General features: G+C 48.9%; 1 protein-coding gene across 5 annotated transcripts in view; it reads right to left on the bottom strand.

Annotated features, from left to right (window-relative positions):
- The window catches only part of inpp5e (inositol polyphosphate-5-phosphatase E), a 45,146-nt gene extending 18,281 nt beyond the window's left edge, over positions 1–26,865 (bottom strand). For 2 of the 5 annotated variants that reach the window (XM_068012062.1, XM_068012058.1), the window contains exons 1-10: positions 26,744–26,865; positions 11,550–11,691; positions 9,578–10,652; positions 8,688–8,811; positions 7,179–7,276; positions 6,385–6,509; positions 6,164–6,283; positions 3,630–3,737; positions 1,761–1,922; positions 264–379 (exon numbers count right to left, since the gene is read on the bottom strand). In XM_068012062.1, coding sequence (XP_067868163.1) covers positions 264–379; positions 1,761–1,922; positions 3,630–3,737; positions 6,164–6,283; positions 6,385–6,509; positions 7,179–7,276; positions 8,688–8,811; positions 9,578–10,410 — 1,686 coding nt within the window. In that variant the 5' untranslated portion in view covers positions 10,411–10,652; positions 11,550–11,691; positions 26,744–26,865. Of the gene's footprint in view, positions 1–263; positions 380–1,760; positions 1,923–3,629; positions 3,738–6,163; positions 6,284–6,384; positions 6,510–7,178; positions 7,277–8,687; positions 8,812–9,577; positions 10,653–11,549; positions 11,692–18,961; positions 19,042–26,743 lie in introns of all 5 variants that reach the window. The other 3 variants (XM_068012059.1, XM_068012061.1, XM_068012060.1) reach the window with 3 other exon arrangements.
- Positions 26,866–26,982: the final 117 nt, after the last annotated feature.

Raw genomic sequence — 26,982 nt, 5'->3', positions numbered from 1 at the left:
CCTCCTGCCACTGCACTTTCCCTTGTTTACTCTATTAAGAGACGCTTCATAATTTTGAACACTTTGGTTAAAATTCTTCTTAACTATCTGTGCTCTAAGACCAATCCCAGCTTCGCAGCCTCACCATCAGAAAACCACCTCACCAGTAAAATAAACTAGGGAGCGTTCTGGGAAAAGGAAGACTGATTAAATTGGAGACGGCCCGAGCAAGAGGCAGCACCCGATATTCCTGCAGAATCAAACTCTTTCCATCATTTGTTTACCGTGTAGGAAGGAGTCCTATTTTTGGCACTACTGTCGTAAACGTCACATCCAATGTCGTACTTGTAGGTTGGTAGAAAGCTTATTTCAGCTTCTTTGAACCCTTTGAAAATGGAGCCTGTGGAACAACGCAACACCAGTGAGCTGCGGAATGGTTTTGTAATGTTCTCTCCCTCCATACCCCTGGTATAGACAGGCCTGAGCAACACTGTATTCGACACTCCTGTCAATCTGATGTCTACATTCATTAAAATAAAAGCAAAATACTGCGGATGCTGGAAATCTGAAACAAAAACAAGAAATGCTGGATTCACTCAGCAGGTCTGGCAGCATCTGTGGAAAGAGAAGCAGAGTTAACATTTCGGGTCAGTGACCCTTCTTCGGAGTTCCGAAGAAGGGTCACTGACCCGAAACGTTAACTCTGCTTCTCTTTCCACAGATGCTGCCAGACCTGCTGAGTGAATCCAGCATTTCTTGTTTTTGTCTACATTCATTGTCTCACTTCAAACAAAGGACAGCCGAGTTACTGGAAAGGGCTGATTCCCCAGAACCAATACCCCATTGAGAGTCAGTGTGTGTGGAACCGTACCCCAGTGAGAGTCAGTGTGTGTGGAACCCGTACCCCAGTGAGAGTCAGTGTGTGTGGGACCCGTACCCCAGAGAGAGTCAGTGTGTGTGGAACCCGTACCCCAGTGAGAGTCAGTGTGTGTGGAACCCGTACCGCAGTGACAGTCAGTGTGTGTGGAACCGTACCCCAGTGAGAGTCAGTGTGTGTGGAACCCGTACCCCAGTGAGAGTCAGTGTGTGTGGGACCCGTACCCCAGAGAGAGTCAGTGTGTGTGGGAACCGTACCCCAGTGACAGTCAGTGTGTGTGGGACCTGTACCCCAGTGAGAGTCAGTGTGTGTGGGACCCGTACCCCAGAGAGAGTCAGTGTGTGTGGGAACCGTACCCCAGTGACAGTCAGTGTGTGTGGGACCCGTACCCCAGTGAGAGTCAGTGTGTGTGGGACCTGTACCCCAGTGACAGTCAGTGTTTGTGGAACCTGTACCCCAGTGAGGGTCAGTGTGTGTGGGACCCGTACCCCAGTGAGAGTCAGTGTGTGTGGGACCCGTACCCCAGTGAGAGTCAGTGTGTGTGGGACCCGTACTCCAGTGAGAGTCAGTGTGTGTGAACCCGTACCCCAGTGAGAGTCAGTGTGTGTGAACCCGTACCCCAGTGAGAGTCAGTGTGTGTGGGACCCGTACTCCAGTGAGAGTCAGTGTGTGTGGGACCCGTACCCCAGTGACAGTCAGTGTTTGTGGAACCTGTACCCCAGTGAGGGTCAGTGTGTGTGGGACCCGTACCCCAGTGAGTCAGTGTGTGTGGGACCCGTACCCCAGTGAGAGTCAGTGTGTGTGAACCCGTACCCCAGTGAGAGTCAGTGTGTGTGGGACCCCTACTAATTGTTGCCCCACTCCCCAGCCTTGGTTGGTGGAAGGTTCACAGACTCGTTCCTACCCTCCTGTAGTTTCTTGGTTAGTTCATCGTAATGCAGAATGGAGCAGAGACTGTCTGCAGTGTTGCTGTGCAGGAGCTCATCAATCACTGCTCGCTTCACATCCAGCCGGAAGTTAAAGTCACCGAACCAGAAAACTTCGTCAAATCGGGTGGTCACGTCATCTAGAGCAAGTGGGTGGGAAAATAATGTTAGCAAAATACCTGATTTCAACTCTACCCTTGCTCTATGTGCAAGGTGTGGGCACTTGCTGGCGTACAGAGGCTGCCATGGTAGCATGTTCACTCCTGACTCAAAAGGCAGGGTTCAAGGCCCACTCCAGGGCTACACTGATACTCCAGTGCAGTACTGACAATCTTCTGCTTTTATATCTTTCTAATGAAGTAGTAAGTTGAGGCCTCATCTGCCCTCCTGGGTGGACGTGAAAGATCGCACGGCCATTTTCCCAGCAAGTGCACAGGAGTTCTCTGGTGTTCCAACATTCTACAGCAACCAACACCACAGATTATTTTGGTTGTTCACCTATTTGCTGTTTTGGGGATCTTGCTGTGCACAAACTGCTGCATTTCATCAGTGACTGCACTTCAAAAAGTAACCAATGGACTGTGATGAGCTCTGGGACTTCTGGAGGATGTGTAAAGTGTGACATTAATGCACGCTCTTTCTCACAGTCCCACAGGTGCTATCGCTCTCCCGCAACTAAGCGGAAGATCCCATTCTTCATGTCTGGGCCTTTACAGGCAGGAGATCAGTGGTGTGCATGCGTTAGAGATGCAGCTCCAATTCTCCCACCCCGCTCAAAAAATCACCCCTCAATTGTCAGCAGGCTGTTTGACCAAGGGAGGCATGACAGTGACCATGATCCATCCACACAGAGACTTTCCAACAGAAACCCTCCAACGCTCTGAGATCTCTGCACTCCTCTAATTCCGGCCTCTTCAGCATCCCCAATTTTTAATTGCTCCACCATTGGCGGCCGTGCCCTCAGCTGCCTGGGCCCTAAGCTCTGGAATTCCCTCCTTAAACCTCTCCAACTCTCTCTCCTCCTTTAAGACGCTGCTTAATTCCTACCAGTTTGACCAAGTTTTTGGTCACCTGTCCTAATATCTCCTTATGTGACTGGGTGAAATATTGTCTAATCTGTGGTTCTGTGAAGTGTCTCGGATGTTTTACTGTGTTAAAGGCACTATATAAATGTAAGCTGTTGTTGAAACACCAGAAAACTATCCGAAGCAGGAACCCTGGCTGACTTTTCACTCCTCTCTCTGCCATGAGAATATGAAAAGGGAGAGGGGTAGATCAGGGACAGAGCAAGAGTCGGAAAGGCAGACACCCTCCTGGACCACGTTTGCCTCACATTTGTACATTCCCTTCAGTCTTCAGTGAGCCCAACACATTCTACCGATCATCTGTTTACAAGGATGGTAACAGAACTGAGAGATTATACCCATCAGGAAAGACTGAACAGGCTGAGGGGTGACCTGATAGAGATCTTGATTATGAAATAGTTTGATAGGGTCACGTAGAGAAGATTTTTCCACTTGTGGGGGAGTCCAAAACTAGGGGCCATCAATATAAGGTGGTCACTAATAAATCCAATCGGGAATTCAGGAGAAACCTCTTTCCCCAGAGTGCTGAGAATGTGGAACTCGCTACCACAGGGAGTGGTTGAAGTGAATAGTATCAATACATTTAAGGGGAAGCTGAATAAACGCATGAGGGAGAAAGGAATAGAAGGATAGGGTGAGAGGAGGCTCATGTGGAGAATAAAATGGTTGGGCCGATTGCTGCACGTTCTTTGTAACAGCCAACTCAGACAGGAGTATCCGTCCACTGTGGAAATCCTTGTTCCTTTAACCGTGGGTACTCACACGGGTCAGATCTGTAGATGTTGGTGTCGGGGACAATCCGTGGCAGTGCCAGGGCTTCAATTGTTTTATTGTAGTCCAGCATCCTCTCATAAACTTTGCCTTGTCCAGCTGAATGAGAGAGATATTAAACCAAGAGAAATTAAACTGAAAGATTTTAAATGGAGAGAGCACAATGCTCCACTCCTTCCTCACCCTCCCCAGCACATCACAAAACACAGTTCCATCTATACTAACTCACTGCCTTCATCAGCCAGGATTTAACAGAGCTTTTTTAAAGTGGCAAAGGGTTTTGAAGGGTTGAATAGGGAACAACTATTTCATTTGATGTCAGCCGTGCCTCAGTGAGTAGAAGGTTCTGTGTTCGAGACCCATTCCAGAGACTTTAACACATAACAGGCTGATACACTCAATGCAGTACTGAGGGAGCGCTGCACTGTCAGAGGGTCAGTACTGAGGGAGCGCTGCACTGTCAGAGGGTCAGTACTGAGGGAGCGCTGCACTGTCAGAGGGTCAGTACTGAGGGAGTGCTGCATTGTCGGAGGGTCAGTACTGAGGGAGCGCTACACTGTCGGAGGGTCAGTACTGAGGGAGCACTGCACTTTTTTTTTAGAGATACAGCACTGAAACAGGCCCTTCGGTCCACCGAGTCTGTGCCGACCATCAACCACCCATTTATACTAATCCTATACTAATTCCATATGTCGGAGGGTCAGTACTGAGAGAGTGCTGCACTGTTGGAGGGTCAGTACTGAGGGAGTGCTGCACTGTTGGAGGGTCAGTACTGAGGGTGTGCTGCACTGTCGGAGGGTCAGTACTGAGGGAGTGCTGCACTGTCGGAGGGTCAGTACTGAGGGAGTGCTGCACTGTCGAAGGGGCAGTACCGAGGGAGTGCTGCACTGTCGAAGGGGCAGTACCGAGGGAGTGCTGCACTGTCGGCGGGGCAGTACTGAGGAAGCGCTGCACTGTCGGAGGGTCAGTACTGAGGGAGCGCTGCATTGTCGGAGGGTCAGTACTGAGGGAGCGCTGCACTGTCGGAGGGTCAGTACTGAGGGAGTGCTGCACTGTCGGAGGGTCAGTACTGAGGGAGTGCTGCACTGTCGGAGGGTCAGTACTGAGGGAGTGCTGCACTGTCGGAGGGTCAGTACTGAGGGAGTGCTGCATTGTCGGAGGGTCAGTACTGAGGGAGCGTTGCACTGTTGGAGGGTCAGTACTGAGGGAGCGCTGCACTGTCGGAGGGTCAGTACTGAGGGAGCGCTGCATTGTCGGAGGGTCAGTACTGAGGGAGCGTTGCACTGTTGGAGGGTCAGTACTGAGGGAGTGCTGCACTGTCGCAGGGTCAGTACTGAGGGAGTGCTGCACTGTCGAAGGGGCAGTACCGAGGGAGTGCTGCACTGTCGAAGGGGCAGTACCGAGGGAGTGCTGCACTGTCGGAGGGGCAGTACTGAGGGAGTTCTGCACTGTCAGAGGGTCAATACTGAGGGAGTGCTGCACTGTCGGAGGGGCAGTACTGAGGGAGTTCTGCACTGTCAGAGGGTCAATACTGAGGGAGTGCTGCACTGTCGGAGGGGCAGTACTGAGGGAGTTCTGCACTGTCAGAGGGTCAATACTGAGGGAGTGCTGCACTGTCGGAGGGGCAGTACTGAGGGAGTTCTGCACTGTTGGAGGGGCAGTACTGAGGGAGTGCTGCACTGTCGGAGGGGCAGTACTGAGGGAGTTCTGCACTGTCAGAGGGTCAATACTGAGGGAGTGCTGCACTGTCGGACGGGCAGTACTGAGGGAGTTCTGCACTCAGAGGGTCAATACTGAGGGAGTGCTGCACTGTCGGAGGGGCAGTACTGAGGGAGTTCTGCACTGTCAGAGGGTCAATACTGAGGGAGTTCTGCACTGTCAGAGGGTCAATACTGAGGGAGTGCTGCACTGTCGGAGGGGCAGTACTGAGGGAGTTCTGCACTGTCAGAGGGTCAATACTGAGGAAGCGCTGCACTGTCGGAGGGGCAGTACTGAGGGAGTGCTGCACTGTCACAGGTGCAGTCTTTCAGAGGCCCCATCTGCCCTCTCAGGTGGATGTAAATGATCCCGTGTCCAGTATTTCAAAAAAAGTGTAGGGGAGTTCTTCCCAGTTTCCTGACCAATATTGATCTCTCAATAACATCACTAAAACAGATTATGTGGTCATTATTACATTGCTATTTATGGAATCTTGCTGTGTGCAAATTGGCTGCTGCATTTCCTGCATTACAACAGTGACTCCACTTCAAAAGTACTTCTGTAAAACTGTTTGGGACATTGTACTGCTGTATAACTACAAGTCTGCTTTATTGGTTGAGCAGTCACTGACGAGGGACCATCAACTCCGAATCAACAATCTACCTCAGTCTTCCTCTCTTAAAAAAAACTTGCTTTTAAAACACAAGCTTGGCGGTAACCCATTCCGATTGTTGTCTTCTCTCCCACCCTTTCTAACCTCATCCTGTGGAACTTGGGCCTCACCCAGGGGTCACAATCAGATGAGAAACTGATTCTAGGAAACTTACAGGTAAAGTGAGAAGTAATGAAGAGGAAGGACGTCCCAAAAAATGTGAACGAGATTGCGACGGCTCCTTTGGTCTTGATCTGGGAGACGATACGAGTTGTTACTGTCGCTTGTTCTACTTCTGAGGGAGGGACACAAGGTATATTCAGTAAACCTTCAAACCTGACAATCCCCATTTATCATGCAGGTATTGGGACTGGCCTTCGATGCCACAGCACCCACCTGAGCAGAACCAGATGAGGTCCCTCCTGATGAACATGGAGAGCTGCAGGACTCCATGCACTGCAGAATACAGCAACACAAAGTGAGGCCCCAGGATCTCCTGCAGGCGGATCTCCCACTCTCTCCTGCACAAACACAAAAGCACAAGTGGGTCATTCAGGGTGTGGTCCTGGCACGCAGAAGCCCTAAGACAAGAATGCTAAAACCCAGCAGCGAGCACAGCCCCAGCTCAGTGAGACAAACCACTGACTCGCAATGGGACCCCTACCAGCTGAGTTTGAATCCATGCCCACCCCACCGCCCAATCTGGTCCCAGCCAGGGGTGTAGTACAGTTAGGGTTAGGGTATAGTGGAGCCTCTACAGGCAGCCTCAAGTGGCCCCATGGTTGGAGCTGGTCTGTCCGGGTGAGGTCTGGGGGAACAGGCAGAGTTGCTGACCCTACCCAGCGACTGCTGCTAGACAGTGCATGTGGGTGGTTGTTGGGCAAGCAGCATCGAGAGGGACGTGGGGCAAGAGGAGCGAGAGAGACAGAGAGAGAAAGAAAACTTCCCTGCTCTTCTAAACATCCACCAGTGAGGGCAAGCAGAGCCTGTGTTTAATGTCTCATTCAAAATACGGCACTCACTGTCTGGTGTCACACCTGAAGGATGGGCACCAGGGTGAAAGCTGTCACAACAGAGTCACTGCTTATTGGAAAGGAACGGGAGGGGAGGATTTAGTAGAGTGGAAGAGAAGAAATGAGAATCAGCCAGAAATTATATCAGGCTCATTTCTGACGTTGAGGTCCTGTTACCTGTCTGGGATTCCTTCCTGAGTACCAATGACATACAAGTCCTGGATGTAATGAGAGTCACAGGGCAGGAGAAGGTCATCCAGTTGAGCCGGAAGCTGCTGTGGGAGAGTACATGCAGAACCAGTTACAACAAGCTCAATTAATTAATAAAAAATCTGGAATTGAAAGCTAGTCTCAGTAATGGTGCCATGAAACTATCACTGATTGTTGTAAAAACCCATCTGGTTCACCAATGTCCTTTAGGGAAGGAAATCTGCCGTCCTTACCTGGTCTGGCCTACATGTGACTTCAGACCCACAGCAATGTAGTTGAATCTTAACTGCCCTCTGAAATGGCCGAGCAAGACACTGAGTTGTCAAGGGTAATTAGAGATTGGCGACAAATGCTGGCCTTGCCAGCGACACCCACATCCCATGAAAGAATAAAAATAAAAACTCCTGAAGCGAAACCTGATCAGATCAAACCAACAAGGCTAACTTACGCTGGCTCAGTTGGTTATGTGCCCCTCCTGGAGAGGTGAGGGTGTAGAAGCATGCACAGCAGGAAATTTCCATGTTCCACTCCTGGTATGTGGGCCGAGTTAATTAATCTCAATCAAGGCAGAAGCAATAACTTGCATTTCTATAGCGCCGTTCACAACCTCAAGATGACCCAAAGTACTTTACAGCCAATGAAATACATTTTGATGTATTTTTTATGCAATACCCACACACATATACTTCCAACTGGGACTGGGGATTGGGCAGGGGCCCACTGGATTGCTGAGCACAGCAGCAGGAACACTGACTGCTTTACTCATCGCTGACCCTGGGGTGCCAAGGGCTGCCGAGACCAGCACAGACCCGAGAACAGTCCTGAACTGACCTGGCCCATACAGCTTGGCAACTCGCTGCGTTGACCAGCTGAGAGATCAGGGGAAAGAGAGACCTCACTGCACGGCCTTAGGGAAGACTGGCATAGGGAACCATGGGATATTTGGCGTGACTTAGGTCCCTGTAGAAAGCTTGCCTGCTAGACACCCGAATCCTATGAATAGCTCAATCAGAACAAAACAAGTTCAGGAGGGAGACACCTGAATCCTATGAATAGGGTAATCAAGAGGTTGACGAGATGAATAATATAACCAAGGCAGGATGAGATCAGGGGAAGGCAATAGATGGGAGATGATGTAATTAACAAACAGTTTATCAAGCAAACCTCCTGTTAAACTGTATCAAATGACTATTGGAACAATGTACTAGCAGAATCTCTACAATCATTTGTGAGTAGGACTTCTCCTTGTATGTTCGTAAATAAAGATCACTCGTTTGTACAAGACATCTGACTCTCGAGGCATTTTTGGATACAATGGCCTCTACATCCCCTGCACAGCTCAGTGGCCACCTCAATAACCACAGTGACCAGTCTTACCCCTGTTCTGTATTGCGGGGAAAGGTCAGGGTGAAGATTCCTCTTGACGGAGGGTTTTATCCCTGGTCTTGGTCAGCTCTGAGGGTTGCAGTTACTCACCTTCTGGCCTTGCATGTTCCAGGTGGCAATAAACACTCGGACCCTTCGGTTTGGAAAATAACGATCCAATTCACTGGCTCCCAAGAGTGCTCCACTGGCCAGGAGACTGCCCTCCAGGTAACTCCTGTAGAGACAGAGAGACGGGTTAAAAATCCAGACATGGCACTGTGATTGCTGCAGCTTCTGTCTCACTGTTGCAGTCTCTCTTGTTTTTCTCAGCTGCTAATACTCTATCCTGCACACCCTTACACCTCCCCAAGTCTTCACCGTATTGACCTCAAGACCCATCACACACCCGTCTCCCACTCCCATCCCCTTTCCAGGAGCCCAGAAGACTGCAGTTCTTCATCTCCCTCAATCTTCCCTTCATTCTGCAACTGGAAAGATATAAAACTCAAATTTGGCATCACCCAACCACAGCTAAACTCACCTCATCTTAGTCTTGTCATTTCAAGCTTAGTGTCCTGCAGTGTGAAAGCAGCCCCTCACCTGGGTTTCTCAATTTAAACATCTCACCCGAGTAGGAATGGGATTAAAGAATGGGCAGTCACCTCGAATAGAGACAGTCTCAGGGAGAGCAGCAGCTCAAAGCTGGGGGTAAGACAACCTCGATGCTGTGTGCATATGTGAATGCACTCCCTAATCGTCAAAAACAAGTGGATATTCAGACCAAACCATCAGGGCACTGGGGACAGTGCTCCCTCAGTCCTACACTGGGGGTATCAGACAGGATTACGTGCTCAAGTGTCTGGTGTGGGATTTGAGCCCATGACCTTCTGACTCAGAGGCTAGAGAGAGCTGCTACTCACTGAACTAAATGACACAGTGGGTCCTGCAGACAGTTCCCAGCTAAGAGGATTTAACACGTTAATTCTCATTTGCCTCCTTACCTGTTCCGGAGATCCTCTGAACGGACAGGAAACAAGGCACTAGCTGAAGAACTCATGGAGAATGAGGAGCGGTCGTCGTCGGTGCCTTGGGACAGGGTGACGAGGTCGCTGTGCTGGCTCAACTCCCTCCTCTGAGTCACGTGAATGTAATCTGCATAATCCGGGTCGATCCGATTACTGGTCCTTAGTGCTGGTGAGTCCAAGTTAATGACCATGGGTGGGAGGGGCTTGGTGGGCCCCACAGGAGGCAGCTTCCGATTGGCTGAGGGCACTACTTTAATGTCAGGATGATCCTGCCTGGGCTGGGAATCTGGGCGGGCAGGGCCATTGCGGTACTCTGCCGTGCTGCCAGCTGACTCGCTGGTGTCGCACTCTCGCAAGCTGCTGCTGCTGCTGCTGCTGGGCAGGGGCCTCTGGGGAGCCACCACAGACCTGCCCTGCAGACACTGCACTGGGGAGCCTGAGAGATCTCCATATAGGGAGCCACAGGACGAGTCAGTGTCGACCGGCTCAGACGAGCTCTCCTCGCTGCTCCTGCTCCTGACTTTGCGTCCAGCCGGAATGCCTTCCACCGAGTGCAGGCGCTGCAACTTGCTCTGCCGGGCAGGCTTGGGTCTCATTGGAGGTCTTGGCACCAATGTTGGCTCCGGCCCTTGGACCCCGTGGCCCAGCTCCTCGGGGGGGTACTTCCAAGTGTCGCTAAGGAACAGCGTGGACTCCTCCTGGTCCTGCGGTTGGCCTCTCCCAGTGTCATGGCCTCTCTGCTGTTTGGTGCCCGTGCTGGAGATTGGGTTCCAGGCACCATGGGCTGGCAGTTTGGTCTGATCGCTCATTCTTGCCCAATTGCTGTGGTGCGTAGCAAGCAAAGCGCGTGCAACCAAGAGTGACCTGTCTTTAACAACTGTCCCGGGGTGAAAAAACACTTAAGAGCGTCCCATTCCCTTCGCCAGTGATCCGCTGAGCAGACTGCTGCATCCTTTCACTTTCACAGAAAAAAAGAGGTGGGATCAGCAGCATAAGGAGGTGGAATAGAGTCCCAATCGATGACTCCATTGGAGAGGTCGTGAGGCAGCACCTGCAGTAAAATAACCAAAGGTTATGGGGAGAAACCTGGAACAGACAGCTTTAAATTCAAATATTTGAAGTCTTCAAAAACAAAAGATTTTCTGACTTGGAGGCAAGAGAACTACCATTGAACTACAGCTAATACCTCAGTAAATGGATTAGGTAACAAGTGATTCCGAGGACACTGGGGAACAGTAGCACAATAATTATGTTGCTGCACTAGCAATCACAGGCCTGAACTAATGACCCAGAGACATGAGTTCAAGTCCCACCACAGCAGCTGGGGAATTTAAATTCAGTTAATTAAATAAATCTAGAATAAAAAGCTAGTCTCAGGAATGGTGACCATGAAACTACTGGATTATCATAAAAACACATCTGCTTCACTGTGCTTTAGGGAAGGAAATCTGCTGTCCCTACCCAGTCTGGCCTACATATGATTGCAGACCCACAGCAATGAGGTACACTCTGAAATGACCTAGCAAGCCACTCAGTTGTACCAAACTGGTTCAAGAAGGTGGACAATAAATGCTAGCTTTGCCAATGATGCCCGCGTCTGGTGAATGAATTTAAATAAAACTGCAATCAGAAAGCAAGTGGCCAATAACAAGCAAAGGATCCAGTGAGTAACATTTTCATGCTTGTGAGGTTTCAGGTAAATTCCCATTGTGTTGCCCTCTAGGTCCCGTACCTGTAACTTAGCTACCAGCCACCAGGTGCAACACTCTGCTCCACTTCCAGTTCTCACCCACTGGGATATATCACAGCTCAGCCAACACTGTCTCCCCAGTACTCCCCATCTCCCCAATGGGACAAATACACAGTGTACACCCGGACATGCCACCACTCCACCACTTCAGAGGAGGTGCCCTCTCACAGGACTGACACCATGAGAACCCAGACGCACCTCTTGGCATCCTTGCAGCATCTCCATGGCGGTAGCTGACCTAAATAGAGACGCCAACATAGACAGGGGTCCTTACACGTTGTTGTGAAAGTTACCTAGGTGCTGGATTTCGAGTGTGAACTGTTTCAGGATCACAGGGCTTCTGGAGAGAAAAAGAGATTAATCAGGATGCAGAAGACATTGGTGAGAACAAGAATCAGAGGAGATTGTACCATCTACAAGACGCACTGCAGTAACGCACCAAGATTTCTTCGACAGCACCTTCCAAACCCATGTCCTCTACCAACTAGAAGGACAAGGACAGCAGATGCATGGGAACACCATCACCTGCAAGTTCCCCTCCAAGTCACACACCATCCTGACTTGGAACTATATCGCCATTCCTTCACTGTTGCTGGGTCAAAATCCTGGACCTCCCTTCCTAACAGTACTGTGGGTGTACCTACCCCACATGGACTGCAGCGGTTCAAGGAGGCAGCTCACCACCACCTTCTCAAGGGCAATTAGGGATGGGGAATAAATGCTGGCCTAGCCAGCGACACCCACATCCCACAAATTAATTAAAAAACGCATTGTTTTTGTGATCTGGAACGCACTGCTGAAAGGGCGGTGGAAGCAGATTCAAAAGGGAATTGGATAAATAATTGAAGGGGAAAAAAATTAGTGGGCTTTTGAGGAAAGGGCCGCAGCAGTGGGATTAATTGGATAGCTCTTTCAAATGGGCAAGCACAGACACAATTGGGCGAATGGCCTCCTAATCAGAATTATTCTATGGTTTTTGGTATGCTAGTTTAAAGAGAGAAAAAAAACTCGTATTTCTACAGCACCTTTCACAACTTCAAGATGACCGGTCCAGAGTGTTATATAGCCAATTGAGATGTGTGAGAGAGTGAGGGTGCAAGAGAGAGAGTGTGTGTGTGAGAGAGTGTGTGAGACAGTGTGAGAGAGAGAGCGTGCAAGAGAGTGTGAGAGAGAGAGAGTGTGTGAGAGAGTGAGAGTGTAAGAGAGTGCGAGAATGAGTGTGTGAGAGAGAGTGAGGGTGCAAGAGAGAGTGTGTGTGAGACAGTGTGAGAGAGAGAGCGTGCAAGAGAGTGTGTGAGAGTGAGAGTGTAAGAGAGTGCGAGAATGAATGTGTGAGAGTGAGGGTGCAAGAGAGAGTGTGTGTGAGACAGTGTGAGAGAGACAGTGTGCAAGAGTGTGAGAGAGAGAGTGTGTGTGAGAGAGTGAGTGAGACAGTGTGAGAGAGAGAGCGTGCAAGAGTGAGAGAGAGCATGCAAGAGAGTGTGTGTGAGAGTGAGAGTGTGAGAGAGTGCGAGAATGAGAATGAGTGTGAGAGTGCAAGAGAGAGAGTGTGTGTGAGACAGTGTGAGAGAGAGAGCATGCAAGAGAGTGTGAGAGAGAGAGAGTGTGTGTGAGAGTGAGTGTGTGAGAGAGAGTGTGAGAGTGTGTGAGAGAGTGAGTGTGATTGTGAGAGTATCAGAAAATGTGCGAGAGTGGAAGTGTGTGTGCGAGAAAGAATGAATGTGATAGAGAATGAGTGTGAGAGTGTGTGTGAGAGGGACTGTGTGTGAGAGTGTAAGAATGAGTGAGTGTGTCTGTGAGTGTGAGACAGTATGTATGTGTGAGAGAGTATGCAAGAGGAAGTGTGAGAGAGAGAGCGTGCAAGAGAGTGTAAGAGAGAGTGTGCGAGAGTGAATGTGTGAGAGAGAGTGCGAGAGAATGAGTGTGATTGTGAGTATCAGAAAATGTGCAAGTGAGTGTGTGTGTGCAAGAAAGAATGAGTGTGATAGAGAATGAGTGAGAGAGTGTGAGAGAGACTGTGTGTGAGTGTAAGAATGAGTGACTATGTCTGTGAGTGTGAGACAGTATGTATGTGTGAGAGATAGTGTGTGTGAGGGATAGTGTGAGTTAGCGTGTGTGTGTGTTGGGGATACCAAGTTCTGCTGGGATGCTGTCCACAGTGAAAGAACCTGCTGCTGCTGCTCACTGTCTAACCTCACACGTGAAGGATGCAGATTCCACGTACAGAATCTGTCAGCTCATTAAGGAAAGGAAAGAGAGAGGGAGCGCACTGGTCAAACACAACGCTCTACCCTTACACGCCTCACTGCCAGTACAGCAGAGTTAACTCCCAGGACAGCCATTCAGATCAACCAGTCAGGGATAAAGGAATGAATCTCCTTTTGTTGCTGATGGAAGGTTGCTGTAAACCTTTCACAGCCATGGTAACCCTGTCCTGTCTGCAACTACCTTTCATTTTATAACCCAGCTCTGATTAGGTTTCCAGATGGAGCTCATTACCACCACACTCATAGCAAGCTACCATGAGGCACAGGGACACAATAACCATCACTGCAGTTACCAAGGGTAACCTGCTCAGTTAGCCCCAGATTAACACATAGCCAAACGCCAACTGGCATCGACGCTGAAGCCCATGATGACAGGAGTATCAATTCGTTTTGAAATGTGACTGGAGGTGGCCCACTGTGAAATGTTTTGTTTCCCTGCTCAATATTGGGCAGTCTCTGAGGACGGGTTTTGATAGCTTCTCTGTCAATACCCTATTTCCTCTGGTGGGGGAATCAAGATCAAGGGAGCATAATCTTAAAATCAGAGCCAGGCTGCTCAGCAGTGAAATCAGGATGCACTTCGCACACAAAGGGTAGTGAGAATCTGGAACTCTCTCCCCCAAAAACCCGTACTAGCCACATATTTATGTGACTTGTCCAGTTCAATTTCTGGTCAATGGTAACTCCCAGGATGTTGATAGTGGGGGATTCAGTGATGGTAATGCTGTTGAATGTCAAGCAGAAATGATTAAATTTGCTCATGTTGGAGATGGTCATTGCCTGGCACTTGTGCGGCTCGAATGTTACTTGCCACTTACCAGCCCAAGCCTGACTGTTGTCCAGGTCTTGCTGCATCTGGACATGGGCTGCTTCAGTATCTGAAGAGTTGTAAATGGTACTGAACATCATACAATCATCAGCGAACATCCCCACTTCTGACCTTACGATGGAAGGAAGGTCATTGATGAAGCAGCTGAAGATGGTTGGGCCTCGGACACTGCCCTGAGGAACTCCTGCAGTGATGTCCTGGGGCTGAGATGATTGATCTCCAACAACCACAACCATCTTCCATTGTGTTCGGTATGCGTCCAATCAGTGGAGAGTTTTCCCTCTGATTCCCATTTACTTCAATTTTGCTAGAGCTCCTTGATGCCACACTTGGTCAAATGCTGCCTTGATGTCAAGGGCAGTCACTCCCACCTCTGGAGTTCAGCTCTTTTGCCCATGTTTGGACCAAGGCTGTAATGAGCTCAGGAGCCGTGTGGCCCTGGCGGAACCCAAACTGAGCATCAGTGTCCAAATAGGCAAAGAACTGGGGATTGACAGTCTCCACTTGACTGCTCCAACATCAGAAAATATATTAAAAATTATATCTAATTGTGAACACGGTGCCTGAAATTTCAGGCGAGATGTTGATGGAGCATAGTAAGGCATTCTTAATGCACACATAGCGGTTCAGAAACACAATCTGCCTCGTTACTTTTTAATGTGCAAAACAATGGACGGTTTAAGAAGCGCAGACACTGGCCCATGATGAAGCATTCAGCTGGGAGACTGACCTACACGTGGTGTCTGGGGCACTGACACTCACCTATGCCTTTTGTCACCTTTGGGCTCGCCTATTCCAATGCTCTCCTGACTGGCCTCCTATCAACTACCCTCCATGAACTTGAGCTCATCCATAACTCTACTGCGCGTAACTTAACTCGCATCAAGTCCCATTCACCCATCATTATCTATCTTCACTGACCTACACTGGCTCCCAGCGTTTAAACTCCTTCCCTCTCTCGCCACTCGCTTCTGCTAAGCTTCTCCAGTCTAACAACCCACCCTTGTTCCTCCAACTCTGGCCTGTGTTGCAACCCTCACCGCTGTGTCTCTCCACTGACAGCCATGCCTTCAGTCAGCCAGGCTCCATACTGGAAATAAAGCAGAAAATGCTGGAAATACTCAGCAGGTCTGGCAGTATCTGTGGAGAGAGAAACAGAGTTAACGTTTCAGGTCTGTGACCTTTCATGCTAGAATTAGAATTAGAATATTACAGCGCAGTACAGGCCCTTCGGCCCTCGATGTTGCATCGACCTGTGAAACCATCTGACCTACACTATTCCATTTTCATCCATATGTCTATCCAATGACCACTTAAATGCCCTTAAAGTTGGCGAGTCTACTACTGCTGCAGGCAGGGCGTTCCACACCCCTGGGTAAAGAAACTACCTCTGACATCTGTCCTATATCTATCACCCCTCAACTTAAAGCTATGTCCCCTCATGTTTGCCATCACCATCCGAGGAAAAAGACTCTCACTATCCACCTTATCTAACCCTCTGATTATCTTATATGTCTCTATTAAGTCACCTCTCCTCCTCCTTCTCTCCAACGAAAACAACCTCAAGTCCCTCAGCCTTTCCTCGTAAGACCTTCCCTCCATACCAGGCAACATCCTAGTAAATCTCCTCTGCACCCTTTCCAAAGCTTCCACATCCTTCCTATAATGCGGTGACCAGAACTGCACGCAATACTCCAGGTGCGGTCTCACCAGAGTTTTGTACAGCTGCAGCATGACCTCATGGCTCCGAAACTCGATCCCCCTACTAATAAAAGCTAACACACCATATGCCTTCTTAACAGCCCTATTAACCTGGGTAGCAACCTTCAGGGATTTATGTACCTGGACACCAAGATCTCTCTATTCATCAACACTACCAAGAATCTTCCCATTAGCCCAGTACTCTGCATTCCTGTTACTCCTTCCAAAGTGAATCACCTCACACTTTTCCGCATTAAACTCCATTTGCCATCTCTCAGCCCAGCTCTGCAGCCTATCTATGTCCCTCTGTACCCTACAACATCCTTCGGCACTATCCACAACTCCACCGACCTTAGTGTCATCCGCAAATTTACTAACCCACCCTTCTACACCCTCTTCCAGGTCATTTATAAAAATGACAAACAGCAGTGGCCCCAAAACAGATCCTTGCGGTACACCACTAGTAACTAAACTCCAGGATGAACATTTGCCATCAACCACCACCCTCTGTCTTCTTTCAGCTAGCCAATTTCTGATCCAAAGCTCTAAATCACCTTCAACCCCATACTTCCGTATTTTCTGCAATAGCCTACCATGGGGAACCTTATCAAACGCCTTACTGAAATCCATATACACCACATCCACTGCTTTACCCTCATCCACCTGTTTGGTCACCTTCTCGAAAAACTCAATAAGGTTTGTGAGGCACGACCTACCCTTCACAAAACCGTGCTGACTATCGCTAATGAACTTATTCTTTTCTAGATGATTATAAATCCTGTCTCTTATAACCTTTTCAACATTTTACCCACAACCGAAGTAAGGCTCACAGGTCTATAATTACCAGGGCTGTCTCTACTCCCCTTCTTGAACAAGGGGACAACATTTGCTATCCTCCAGTCTTCCGGCACTATTCCTGTCGACAATGACGACATAAAGATCAAGGACAAAGGCTCTGCAATCTCCTCCCTAGCTTCCCAGAGAATCCTAGGATAAATCCCATCTGGCCCAGGGGACTTATCTATTTTCACACTTTCCAAAATTGCGAACACCTCCTCCTTGTGAACCTCAATCCCATCTAGCCTAGTAGCCTGAATCTCAGTATTCTCCTCGACAACATTTTCTTTCTCTAATGTAAATACTGATGCAAAATATTCATTTAACGCTTCCCCTATCTCCTCTGATTCCACACACAACTTCCCACTACTATCCTTGATTGGCCCTAATCTAACTCTAGTCATTCTTTTATTCCTGATATACCTATAGAAAGCCTTAGGGTTTTCCCTGATCCTATCCGCCAATGACTTCTCGTGTCCTCTCCTTGCTCTTCTTAGCTCTCCCTTTAGATCCTTCCCGGCTAGCTTGCAACTCTCAAGCGCCCTAACTGAGCCTTCACGTCTCATCCTAACATAAGCCTTCTTCTTCCTCTTGACAAGCGCTTCAACTTCTTTAGTAAACCACGGCTCCCTCGCTCGACAACTTCCTCCCTGCCTGACAGGTACATACTTATCAAGGACAGGCAGTAGTTGCTCCTTGAATAAGCTCCACATTTCGATTGTTCCCATCCCCTGCAGTTTCCTTCCCCATCCTACGCATCCTAAATCTTGCCTAATCGCATCATAATTTCCTCTCCCCCAGCTATAATTCTTGTCCTGCGGTATATACCTGTCCCTGCCCATCGCTAAGGTAAACCTAACCGAATTGTGATCACTATCACCACTATCAAGTGTTCCGATGAAAGGTCACAGACCTGAAACGTTTACTCTACTTTTCTCTTCACAGATGCTGAGTATTTCTAGCATCTTCTGTTTTTATTTCAGATTTACAGCATCCACAGTATTTTGCTTTTGTACCTATGCTGGAATTCCTCACTACACTCTGCTATCTTCCACTCCTTTGTAAAAGCACATCTTCAAAGCTACCACTTTTATCCCTTCTTATATCTCCTCCTCTGGTTCACTCTCTAGTTTTTTCATTGTGCTCTTATGAAGAGCCTCTGGTTGTTTGGGTATGCTGAAGGCATTTCAGAAACAACAGCTTACATTTATATAGCACTTTTAACATAGACAATGGCCAGGGAGGGGGATGGATTTGGTGGCTAGGGGACAGAGTTTGTGTTTGGGACTGAAGACAATGATCTAATCCAAGTTGTCAACCACAGTGAACCATGATCCATCAGTCACATAATAATCAGTCTAATATCAGACATCCACCTTTCCAGCCACCCAATGGGTAAATAGGGTGAGGTACTGAGACACACAGAGCAGCATGTCCCACGCTCGCTCAGATCCCTGCTGTCTGCTGGCTCAGCTGTACTCCAACATGGCCAGTGACCCGTAGGCCACAGTCAGCCTCAAAGTAGCAAACCAAAAAGAAACCCAGAAAGTCAGCACGTGATGCCCCAGCAAGGGTAAGATCAATCATGCACAATGGTAAATGGTTAAATAGCCCAACTTTGACCACCCAGACTCTCTCGCAGGGAATGGCCACTGGACAGGAGTCCTCAGCCTCAGGATTCCTTGTCGGGAGTAAGACTGAGCTCCCTCTCTCTTATGATCCATACAACTGCAGGTCAGTGTTTGCAGAATTCAGCCTCATGGTTAACAGATCCAGCACGCGAAAAGAAAACCGTCCAACACCTTCTGCACTTTAACCCAACCTCCGAGAACACAAGAACAGATCACAAGTGGCCAACACAAAAAGCACTTCAGGCTTCCATTGGCAAGCAGTGCACACAACCCTCCTCATTCAACAAGTAGTGATATACTGACAGACTGATTCGGGGACTGGGAGGTAATTGAGAAAAAACTTGCATTTCTATAGCACCTTTCACAACCTCAGGACGTCTCAAAGTGCTTCACAGCCAATGAAGTACTTTTGAAAGTAGTCACTGCTGTAATGTAGGAAACACAGCAGTTAATGTGCGCACAAGATCCCACAAACAACAAATAATTACTAAATAAACTGTTTTAGAATTACTGAATGGTTGCAGCACAGGAGGAGGCCATTCAGCCGGTCATGTCCATGCTGGCTCCCTGCAAGAACAACTCACCGAGTCCCACTCACCCACCTTTTCCCCATAGGCATGTTAATTTTTAATCATGTTGATTGAAGGCTAAATATTAGTCAGGACACCAGGGAGAACTCCCCTGCTCTTCAAAATGTTCATCCGAAAGGGCCTCAGTTTAACGTCTCATTCAAAAGATGGCCCCAATTTAAACCACAAAGTTGCCGACTACTTTCTTCTCTCCTGAACTGGTGACTCTTCCAGGTCCAAAGATCCATGGTACTTCACCTACAAGCTCACTCCCTGATTTGACAGTCTGGATACAGACTACCAGAAGGCTAATTGGCTGTAGGGAGCATCACAGCCAACCATGAACATACCCCGAACCCCCTCACCCTCCAGCAGGAATCACTGGGGAATGCTGAATAGTAGAAGTCCTGGCTGACGGCCCCTGGGACATAGAGGCCCATTGCTGCTCCCAACGAGTAGCCTCACCTCATACAGTAGCCTGGAGATCAAAGCTGCTCAACCCCACACCAAGCACTGTCCTTACCCAATGATCAACCGGGTAGCTTCCAAAATCATCACTAACTCTCTCCATCCAGAAACACAGCTCAGCTCCTGCCACATCTCACCACACAGGCAGTGTGGATCAACTGCTGGTCAACCTCCTTCTTTTGAAGGTTCACAACGGAACGCTTCAAGTAAGCTAGGGACACTTGATGGTGGAGTGTACAGAACAGACTTGATTCATACTCAGCGCAGTGATCAATCAAACTGTAGAGGGGCAGCCTTTCAGTTTCTGTATCTTTCAAGCTTTCTAACTAACTGATGAAAGCCATGCTCCTTCAAACACTCCCAGGGCAAGTACGCAGCTTTGATAGCCTATATCAAAGGCAGATGTAACAGATAAAACCTCAGGATTTATCTGTTCCTGAATTCTTTGAAAACAATCTATTTGCATAACCAGTCTCAGTGGCTTACTTCAAAGATATTTCCCTTAAACAAAACATCCTGACCTATCTGTTCTTCAATTTTTTAAGGAATAGTTTTAATAGCTTATCTTCCTAACCAAGTTAGTTACACTAGCCAATAGTGTTCTACTTTAATCACTCATGGACGAGGGCATCACAGTCTCTTATTTCCTTGCTGAGGCACCCTCCTGTTTTCCTGTTTATCTAAGAAAGCCTTTTACTCCAGGACCAGTTATATTCATCCAGGTCAGTTTGATTATTAACGATTAAATCTTCAAGATGTCTAGCAAACAACAGATATGCCTCACAACCAGAGAGTAAAGCTCCCTCTGCACTGTCCCCATCAAACACTCCCAGGACAGGTACAGCACGGGGGTTAGATACAGAATAAACCTCCCTCTACACTGTCCCCAACACATTCTCCCCCCCCCAAAAAAAAGAAAAAAAAACAGGGTTAGATACAAAGTCCGGGCAGGAGCTCCCTATTCCTCAGGATGGAGGGGAGGGGAAGGCCCCGGTACATGAGGCCCCTCCTAAAGGAGTAAGTGGGGCCCTGCTTGTGGTGGGGGAGCCTGAGGACGCCGCCCATTCTGCCACTGCGTCGGGTGCCCTGAGTAGAGGGGAGGGCGGGGCCCCAAAGGGTCGGCCCTCCCAGCCGGAGTCCACCACCAACCAGGAGACACCCGACCCGGTTATAACCGAGAAAAAAAAAACAGGGTTAGATACAGAGTAAAGCTCCCTCCACACTGTCCCCATCAAACACTCCCAGGACAGGTACACCTGCTCATGCACATTTACCTCTGGTGTCCCCAAAGATCTATGCTTGGTCTCCTCCTATTTCTCATCTACATGCTGCCCCTCTGCAATATCATCCAAAAACATGTCAGTTTCCATATGTACACAGACACCCAGCTCTACCTCACCATCATCTTTTTCGACCCCTCCACTGTCTCTAAATTATCAGACTGTTTGTCTGACATGCAGTACTGGACGAGCAAAAATTTTCCCCAATTAAATATTGGGAAGACTGTCAGTCCCTGCCACAAACTCTGCTCCCTAGCCACTGACTCCATCCCTCTCCCTGGCAACTGTCTGAGGCTGAACCAGACTGTTCGCAAGTCATATTTGACCTCAAGAGGAGCTTCTGACTACATATCCATGAGATCACTAAGACTGCCTATTTCCACGGCTGTACCAATGCTTAACTCCTCCCCTGCCCGGCTCAGTGACTGCTGAAATCCTCATCCATGCCTTTGCTACCTCCAGACTTGACTATTCCAATGCACTCCTGCCTGGCCTTCCCATTCTACCCTCTGTAAACTTGACATCATCCAAAACTCTGCTGTCCATGTCCTAAATCACACCAGATCCTATTCACCCACATTACTGTGCTTGCTGACGTACACTGGCCCCTGGTTAAGCAACTTCTTGACTTTAAAATTCTCATCCAAAAAAAAATGGGGATACAGAGTAAAATAAAACAGGCTTGGCTGCTGCTTGATTGGGGTCCTGAGTTCATCAATGAGCAACAGCTGACAGTGCTGCAGTCAGTTGCTGGAGAGGGAGAGCTGCAACATTTTGAACAACTTTTGCTACAGAGGAGGAAAAGACTTCAAACATAAGGCTGTGTTTTGAGGTGGGTGTCGAGCACCAGACTTGAATTTGATTTGGACGGTTGGGAGAGGTTGGAGAGGCTGGAAGAACAAGGGGTGGGGGCTGTACAATTCTGCAGGGAGCTGTGCAGTTGCTTTAAACATACAAGGGAGCTCCCTCTACACCCCAATTGCCCAGCCTAGGTCAGCTAAAGCTGCCTGGCTAAGAAGAAAGCAGAAGACAGATACTGCCTGGGCAGCTTTCAGCTGAGACAGGTGAAGACACCTCTCCCCAAATAGAAGACCTTGTGAAGGACTGTCTTATTGAACTGTTGTCTGTCATACCACCTCAGTGAAACAAGTCATTACTCTCAGCCTCCCTTTTCCTCTTCAGCACACCCTCTGCCTTTCTCCTATCTTCTTACTTATATATTTATTAATTTTTTTTCTTGCTTTATTCCAAATCTGTAGGTCTACAATTGGGGTTCAGCTCTTAACCCATGGCAAGTCCATCTGTGCCAGTGGCGGACCCTCCAATACCTGTGCAGCGGCAGCCTCTGCAGCTGCCCATGTGGCCCCGTCACCATTCAAGCTTATCACTTCTAGCCATGGGGTGAAAAGCAATGGCCACCCCAGCATGTCTATTGAGGCTTGTGTAAAGGCAATGGCCGAGGCTGTCGGCCCCTCGGACAATGTGGCAGCCTCAAATGTGTACGGGAAGGCTGTGTTCTTCCTGAAGACCGAGCAGGCGGTATCCCTGTCCCTAAGCTCACTGTGGGGGGGACCTTCCTGCCGGTGGACCCTCCGCGTACTGGCACTTTAACAACTGGCTGCTAGAGAACGAGTCATTCCGGGACTCATTGTCGATTCTGGGCCAACTGAAGAAGGAAGCGAGGGGCTTCCCCTCCTTGAGGCTATGGTGGGACGTGGGCAAGACTCACTTGTGTCTTCTGTCAGGAATACGCGAAGGGGCCGATCAAGAGGCGGGAAGCCGAGATCAGACGCTAAACAGGGAGGTGCTCGACTTGGAGTCCTGTCTCAGTCAGACCGTCGCGGACCCGGCCCTGTGGCAGGCATACAAAGAGAAGGGCACGCTGAGGGACCTGCAGCTCATAGGTTCACAGACTCCCAGGCCGCCTGTCATTTCTGCGGCCTGGATGAGTCCGTGTTCCATGTATACAATGGAATGTGCGAGGTTGCAGCCCCTGTTCAAATATTTAAAGGGGATGCTCCTCAAGTTTTGGTTGCACTTCAGTCCCACGCTCCTGATCTTTGGGCACCCTGTGCAGAGGGGGGTGTGCTGGGAGGAGGAGCTCCTCGTCACTCTGCTCCTGGGCCTGGCCAAGGCGGCAATTCACAAGTCCAGGCTGCGGGTGTCGGGGGGTCCGTCCGCCCTGATTGTCTGCCCCTCTTCTGAAGTTACGTTCCCGCCCGAGTGTCCCTGGAGAAGGAGCATGCAGTGTCCGCCGGTTCACTTGAGGCCTTCCATGACCAGCGGGCACCACAGGGACTGGAGTGCATCATTGATGCCGAGAATTAAAGGCCGGCTCGGGTCTGCAAATGAAACCCGACCCGAACCTGACCCGGCCCGAGTCCTTTCACTTTTTCCCGCGCCCAACCCGACCATCAGTTAACCTAGCTTCCGTTTTTCACTTTGTTGCTTATCTGCACAAGCTTAAAACAACTGTAACTAAACAGCCTTTCAAGTCCAAAAAGTACATTAACATTGGAGCCATGTACTGGAGGTGGTGATAGAATGTGTCCAACCCAGCCCAAACCGACCTGAGCCCGAATTCTGGACCCGGAAGAGCGACGCAAATCGGACCCGAACCCGACACGTCATCAGGTCCCGTCAGGTTCGGGTCGGGTAGCCATGCTTTACCAAGAATGGCATTTTGAGTTTTGTTTATTTATCTGTTTTTAATAAAGTTATTTATTTAAAATGTATGTAAAGGGGGCCTGGGGAATAAAGGCCACCTTATATAAAAAAAGAAAAAAAACACAGGGTTAGAGTAAAGCTCCCTCTATGCTGTCACAACAATGTGCCACAGCAGTGCACCCAATCCTAATCGTGAATTTTTTTTTTAAGTCATCCTGTAGGCCCTGAATAAGATTGGTAAATTTAGTGCAAATTAGAGAGGATTTTTGTACCTAGGATTCCTGCCCACCAGGAGCTGGGTTAAGACAATCTGAGAGAACCTTTACAGTCAACAGACACAGGAGGCTTTCACTGCACTTCGCAGATGGCCCTGAAATTATCTAGCACGAGAGTTTAATTTATCATGGAATCAGTAGGACGATAGCGCCTTATTTATTAATTACTGTAAGTAAAGAAAATCATGGCGAGGTAGTATCAATATTTATATTGCACCTTTAATGTAGTGAAACACCCTAAGGCACTTCACAGGAACATTATCAGACTAAATTTGACACTGAGTCACACAAGAAGATAGCAGGGCAGATGAGCAAAAGCTTGGTCAAACAGGTAGGCTTTAAGGATTGTCTTAAAGGCAGAGAGGTTGGGGAGAATTCCAGAGCTTACAGCCCAGGCGGCTGAAGGCACAGCCGCCAATGGTCCAGCAAGCGAAGTTGGGGATGCCCGAGACACCAGAATTGGAGAAGCAGAGATCTTGGAGGATTGTGGGGCTAGAGGAGATTGGAGAGATAGGGAGCTGCAAGGCCATGGCGGGATTTGGAAACAAGGATGATAATTTTAACATCAAGATGTGGCTTAACTGGGAATCAGTGTAGGCCAGCAAGCACAGGAGTGATGGGTGATCGGGACTTGATGCGAGTTAGGACACAAGCAGCAGAGATTTGGACGAGCTGAGGGTGTATGAAGGCTCGTCAGGAGAGTGTTAGAATAGATGATACTGGAGTCAGCATAAATGTCGCTAGTGGCAACAGTGACTTTTACTGGGCTCACAGTTCAGCAGATGCAACTCCAGCTCACAATTACCTCTGTACTGACGGCCAGGAGCAGTGAGCTCTTCGACTGTGTAGGGCATCACAGCCAGGCCTGATCATGTATGATTAGAACAAGTCAACATGGTTTTACTAAAGGGAGATCCTGCTTGACAAATTTATTAGAATTTTTTGAGGATGGATAAAGGGTAGGGTAGATAAACGGGAACCAGTAGGTGTAGTATACCTGAACCTCCAAAAGGCATATGATAAAGTGCCACAAAAAAGGTTAATCGGCAAGATAAGGGCCGATGGAGTTGGGGGTACTGTATTTGCGTGGATAGAGAATTGGTTAATGGACAGGAAGTGGGTGGGCATAAATGGAGCATTTTCAAGTTTGCAGGCAGTATATAGTAGAGTGCCACAAGGATCAGTGCTGGGGCCTCAGCTATTTACAATCTATATTAATAACTTAGATGAAGAGACAGAGAGTAATGTATCTAAGTTTGCTGATGATACAAACGTAGGTGGAAAGATAAGCTGTGAGGAGGACACAAAGAGGCTGCAAAGAGATATAGACAGGTTAAGTGAGTGGGCAACAAGATGGCAGATGGAGTATAATGTACAGAAGTGTGACGGTATTCACTTTGGTTGTAAGAATAAAAAAGCAGAATATTTTTTTAAAGGTGTAAAACTTGTAAGTATTGCTCAAAGAAACTTGGGTGTGCTTGTACAAGGAATGCTGAAAGTTAACATGCAAGCACAGCATGCAATTAGGAAGACAAATGGCATGTTGGCCTTTATTGCAAGGGGACTGGAGTACAGGAATAATTAAGTCTTGCCACAATTGTACAGGGTTTTAGTGAGATCACATCTGGAATACTGTGCAGTTTTGGTCTCCACATTTAAGGTAGTGCAGCGAAGGTTCACTACATTGGTCCCTGGGATGAGAGGGTTTTCCTATAATGAGAGGATGAGTAAATTGGGTGTATATTCTCTGGAGTTTAGATTAGATTAGATTAGATTAGAGATACAGCACTGAAACAGGCCCTTCGGCCCACCGAGTCTGTGCCGAACATCAACCACCCATTTATACTAATCCTACACTAATCCCATATTCCCAACAAACATCCCCACCTGTCCCTATATTTCCCTACCACCTACCTATACTGGTGACAATTTATAATGGCCAATTTACCTGTCAACTTGCAAGTCTTTTGGCTTGTGGGAGGAAACCGGAGCACCCGGAGAAAACCCACGCAGACACAGGGAGAACTTGCAAACTCCACACAGGCAGTACCCGGAATCGAACCCGGGTCGCTGGAGCTGTGAGGCTTTAGAAGAATGAGAGGTGATCTCATTGAAAGATGAAAGATTCTGAAGGGGCTGGATAGGGTCATCGCTGAGAGATTATTTCCGTTGGTCAAGGAATCTAAAACACAGGGTTGTTCATTTAGGACTGAGATGAGGAGAAATTACTCAAAGGGTTGGAATTCTCTGAACACATCTAAGGCTGGGATAGACAGATTTTTGGTCTCTCGGGGAATCGAGAGATATGGCAAGCCGGTAGGAAAGTGTCGTTGAAGCCCAAGATCAGCCATGATCGTACTGAATAGCAGTGCAGGCTCAATGGGCCGAATGATCTACTCCTGCTCCTATTTCTTGCGTTCTTGTGGGTTCACACAGGAGTCACTGGATTGCGATCAGGAGCAGGAACCCTAGTCCAGGGGCACTGAAGCCAAATGCAGCCCCGGCTAACTGGGCACAGACTGGGGATGGAACTCACTACCACACCAGGCAAAGTATCTGCCCACTGAGCCCTTTCTCCACCCCCAGACTCCACGTTGGATACCGGGGCGAGAGCACATTTGGCCTCAGTACCGCCGGGTGACCCTTGGAGGAGGAGGAGGAGGGGGGCTGTGATGCCCCACACGGTCGAATATATTGACCAGTTTTCCCTCTCTCTGTGGAACCCAGAGCCCAGCCGCGGTCAGGGACCCGATCAGCAGTGGCTATCAGCTAGGAAGCTGAAGCTACTCCCGGCTCGGGACCAGGCCGCCTCCCTCGGGCCGCTGCTCCCAGTAACACATCAGCCGCGGGGAACCCGCCTCCGCTTACCCCACACAGCGGCCCGGCCCGGCCCCGCTGCCGTGCCGTCCGCCAGGCCCTGACGCCGCGGCCATGAAACCGCCTGCGGCCCTTAGCAACCGGACCAGAGCAGAGCGGGCAACGCCAGACACGGTGCATTTCGGGATAAAGGATGACTCCTCCCAGGCATTTAGCCGCAATGCATGTCGGGATATCGGAGACAGGCAAACGGCGGCCATCTTGGTAAAGGAGCACCTCTCCTTGGCCTC

This window comes from Heterodontus francisci, chromosome 32 (genome assembly GCF_036365525.1).
Source record: "Heterodontus francisci isolate sHetFra1 chromosome 32, sHetFra1.hap1, whole genome shotgun sequence".
In the NCBI taxonomy this organism is placed as follows: Eukaryota; Metazoa; Chordata; class Chondrichthyes; order Heterodontiformes; family Heterodontidae; genus Heterodontus; species Heterodontus francisci.
Note: the sequence above shows the minus strand (reverse complement) of the source record. Positions and strands in the feature narration are given on the sequence as shown.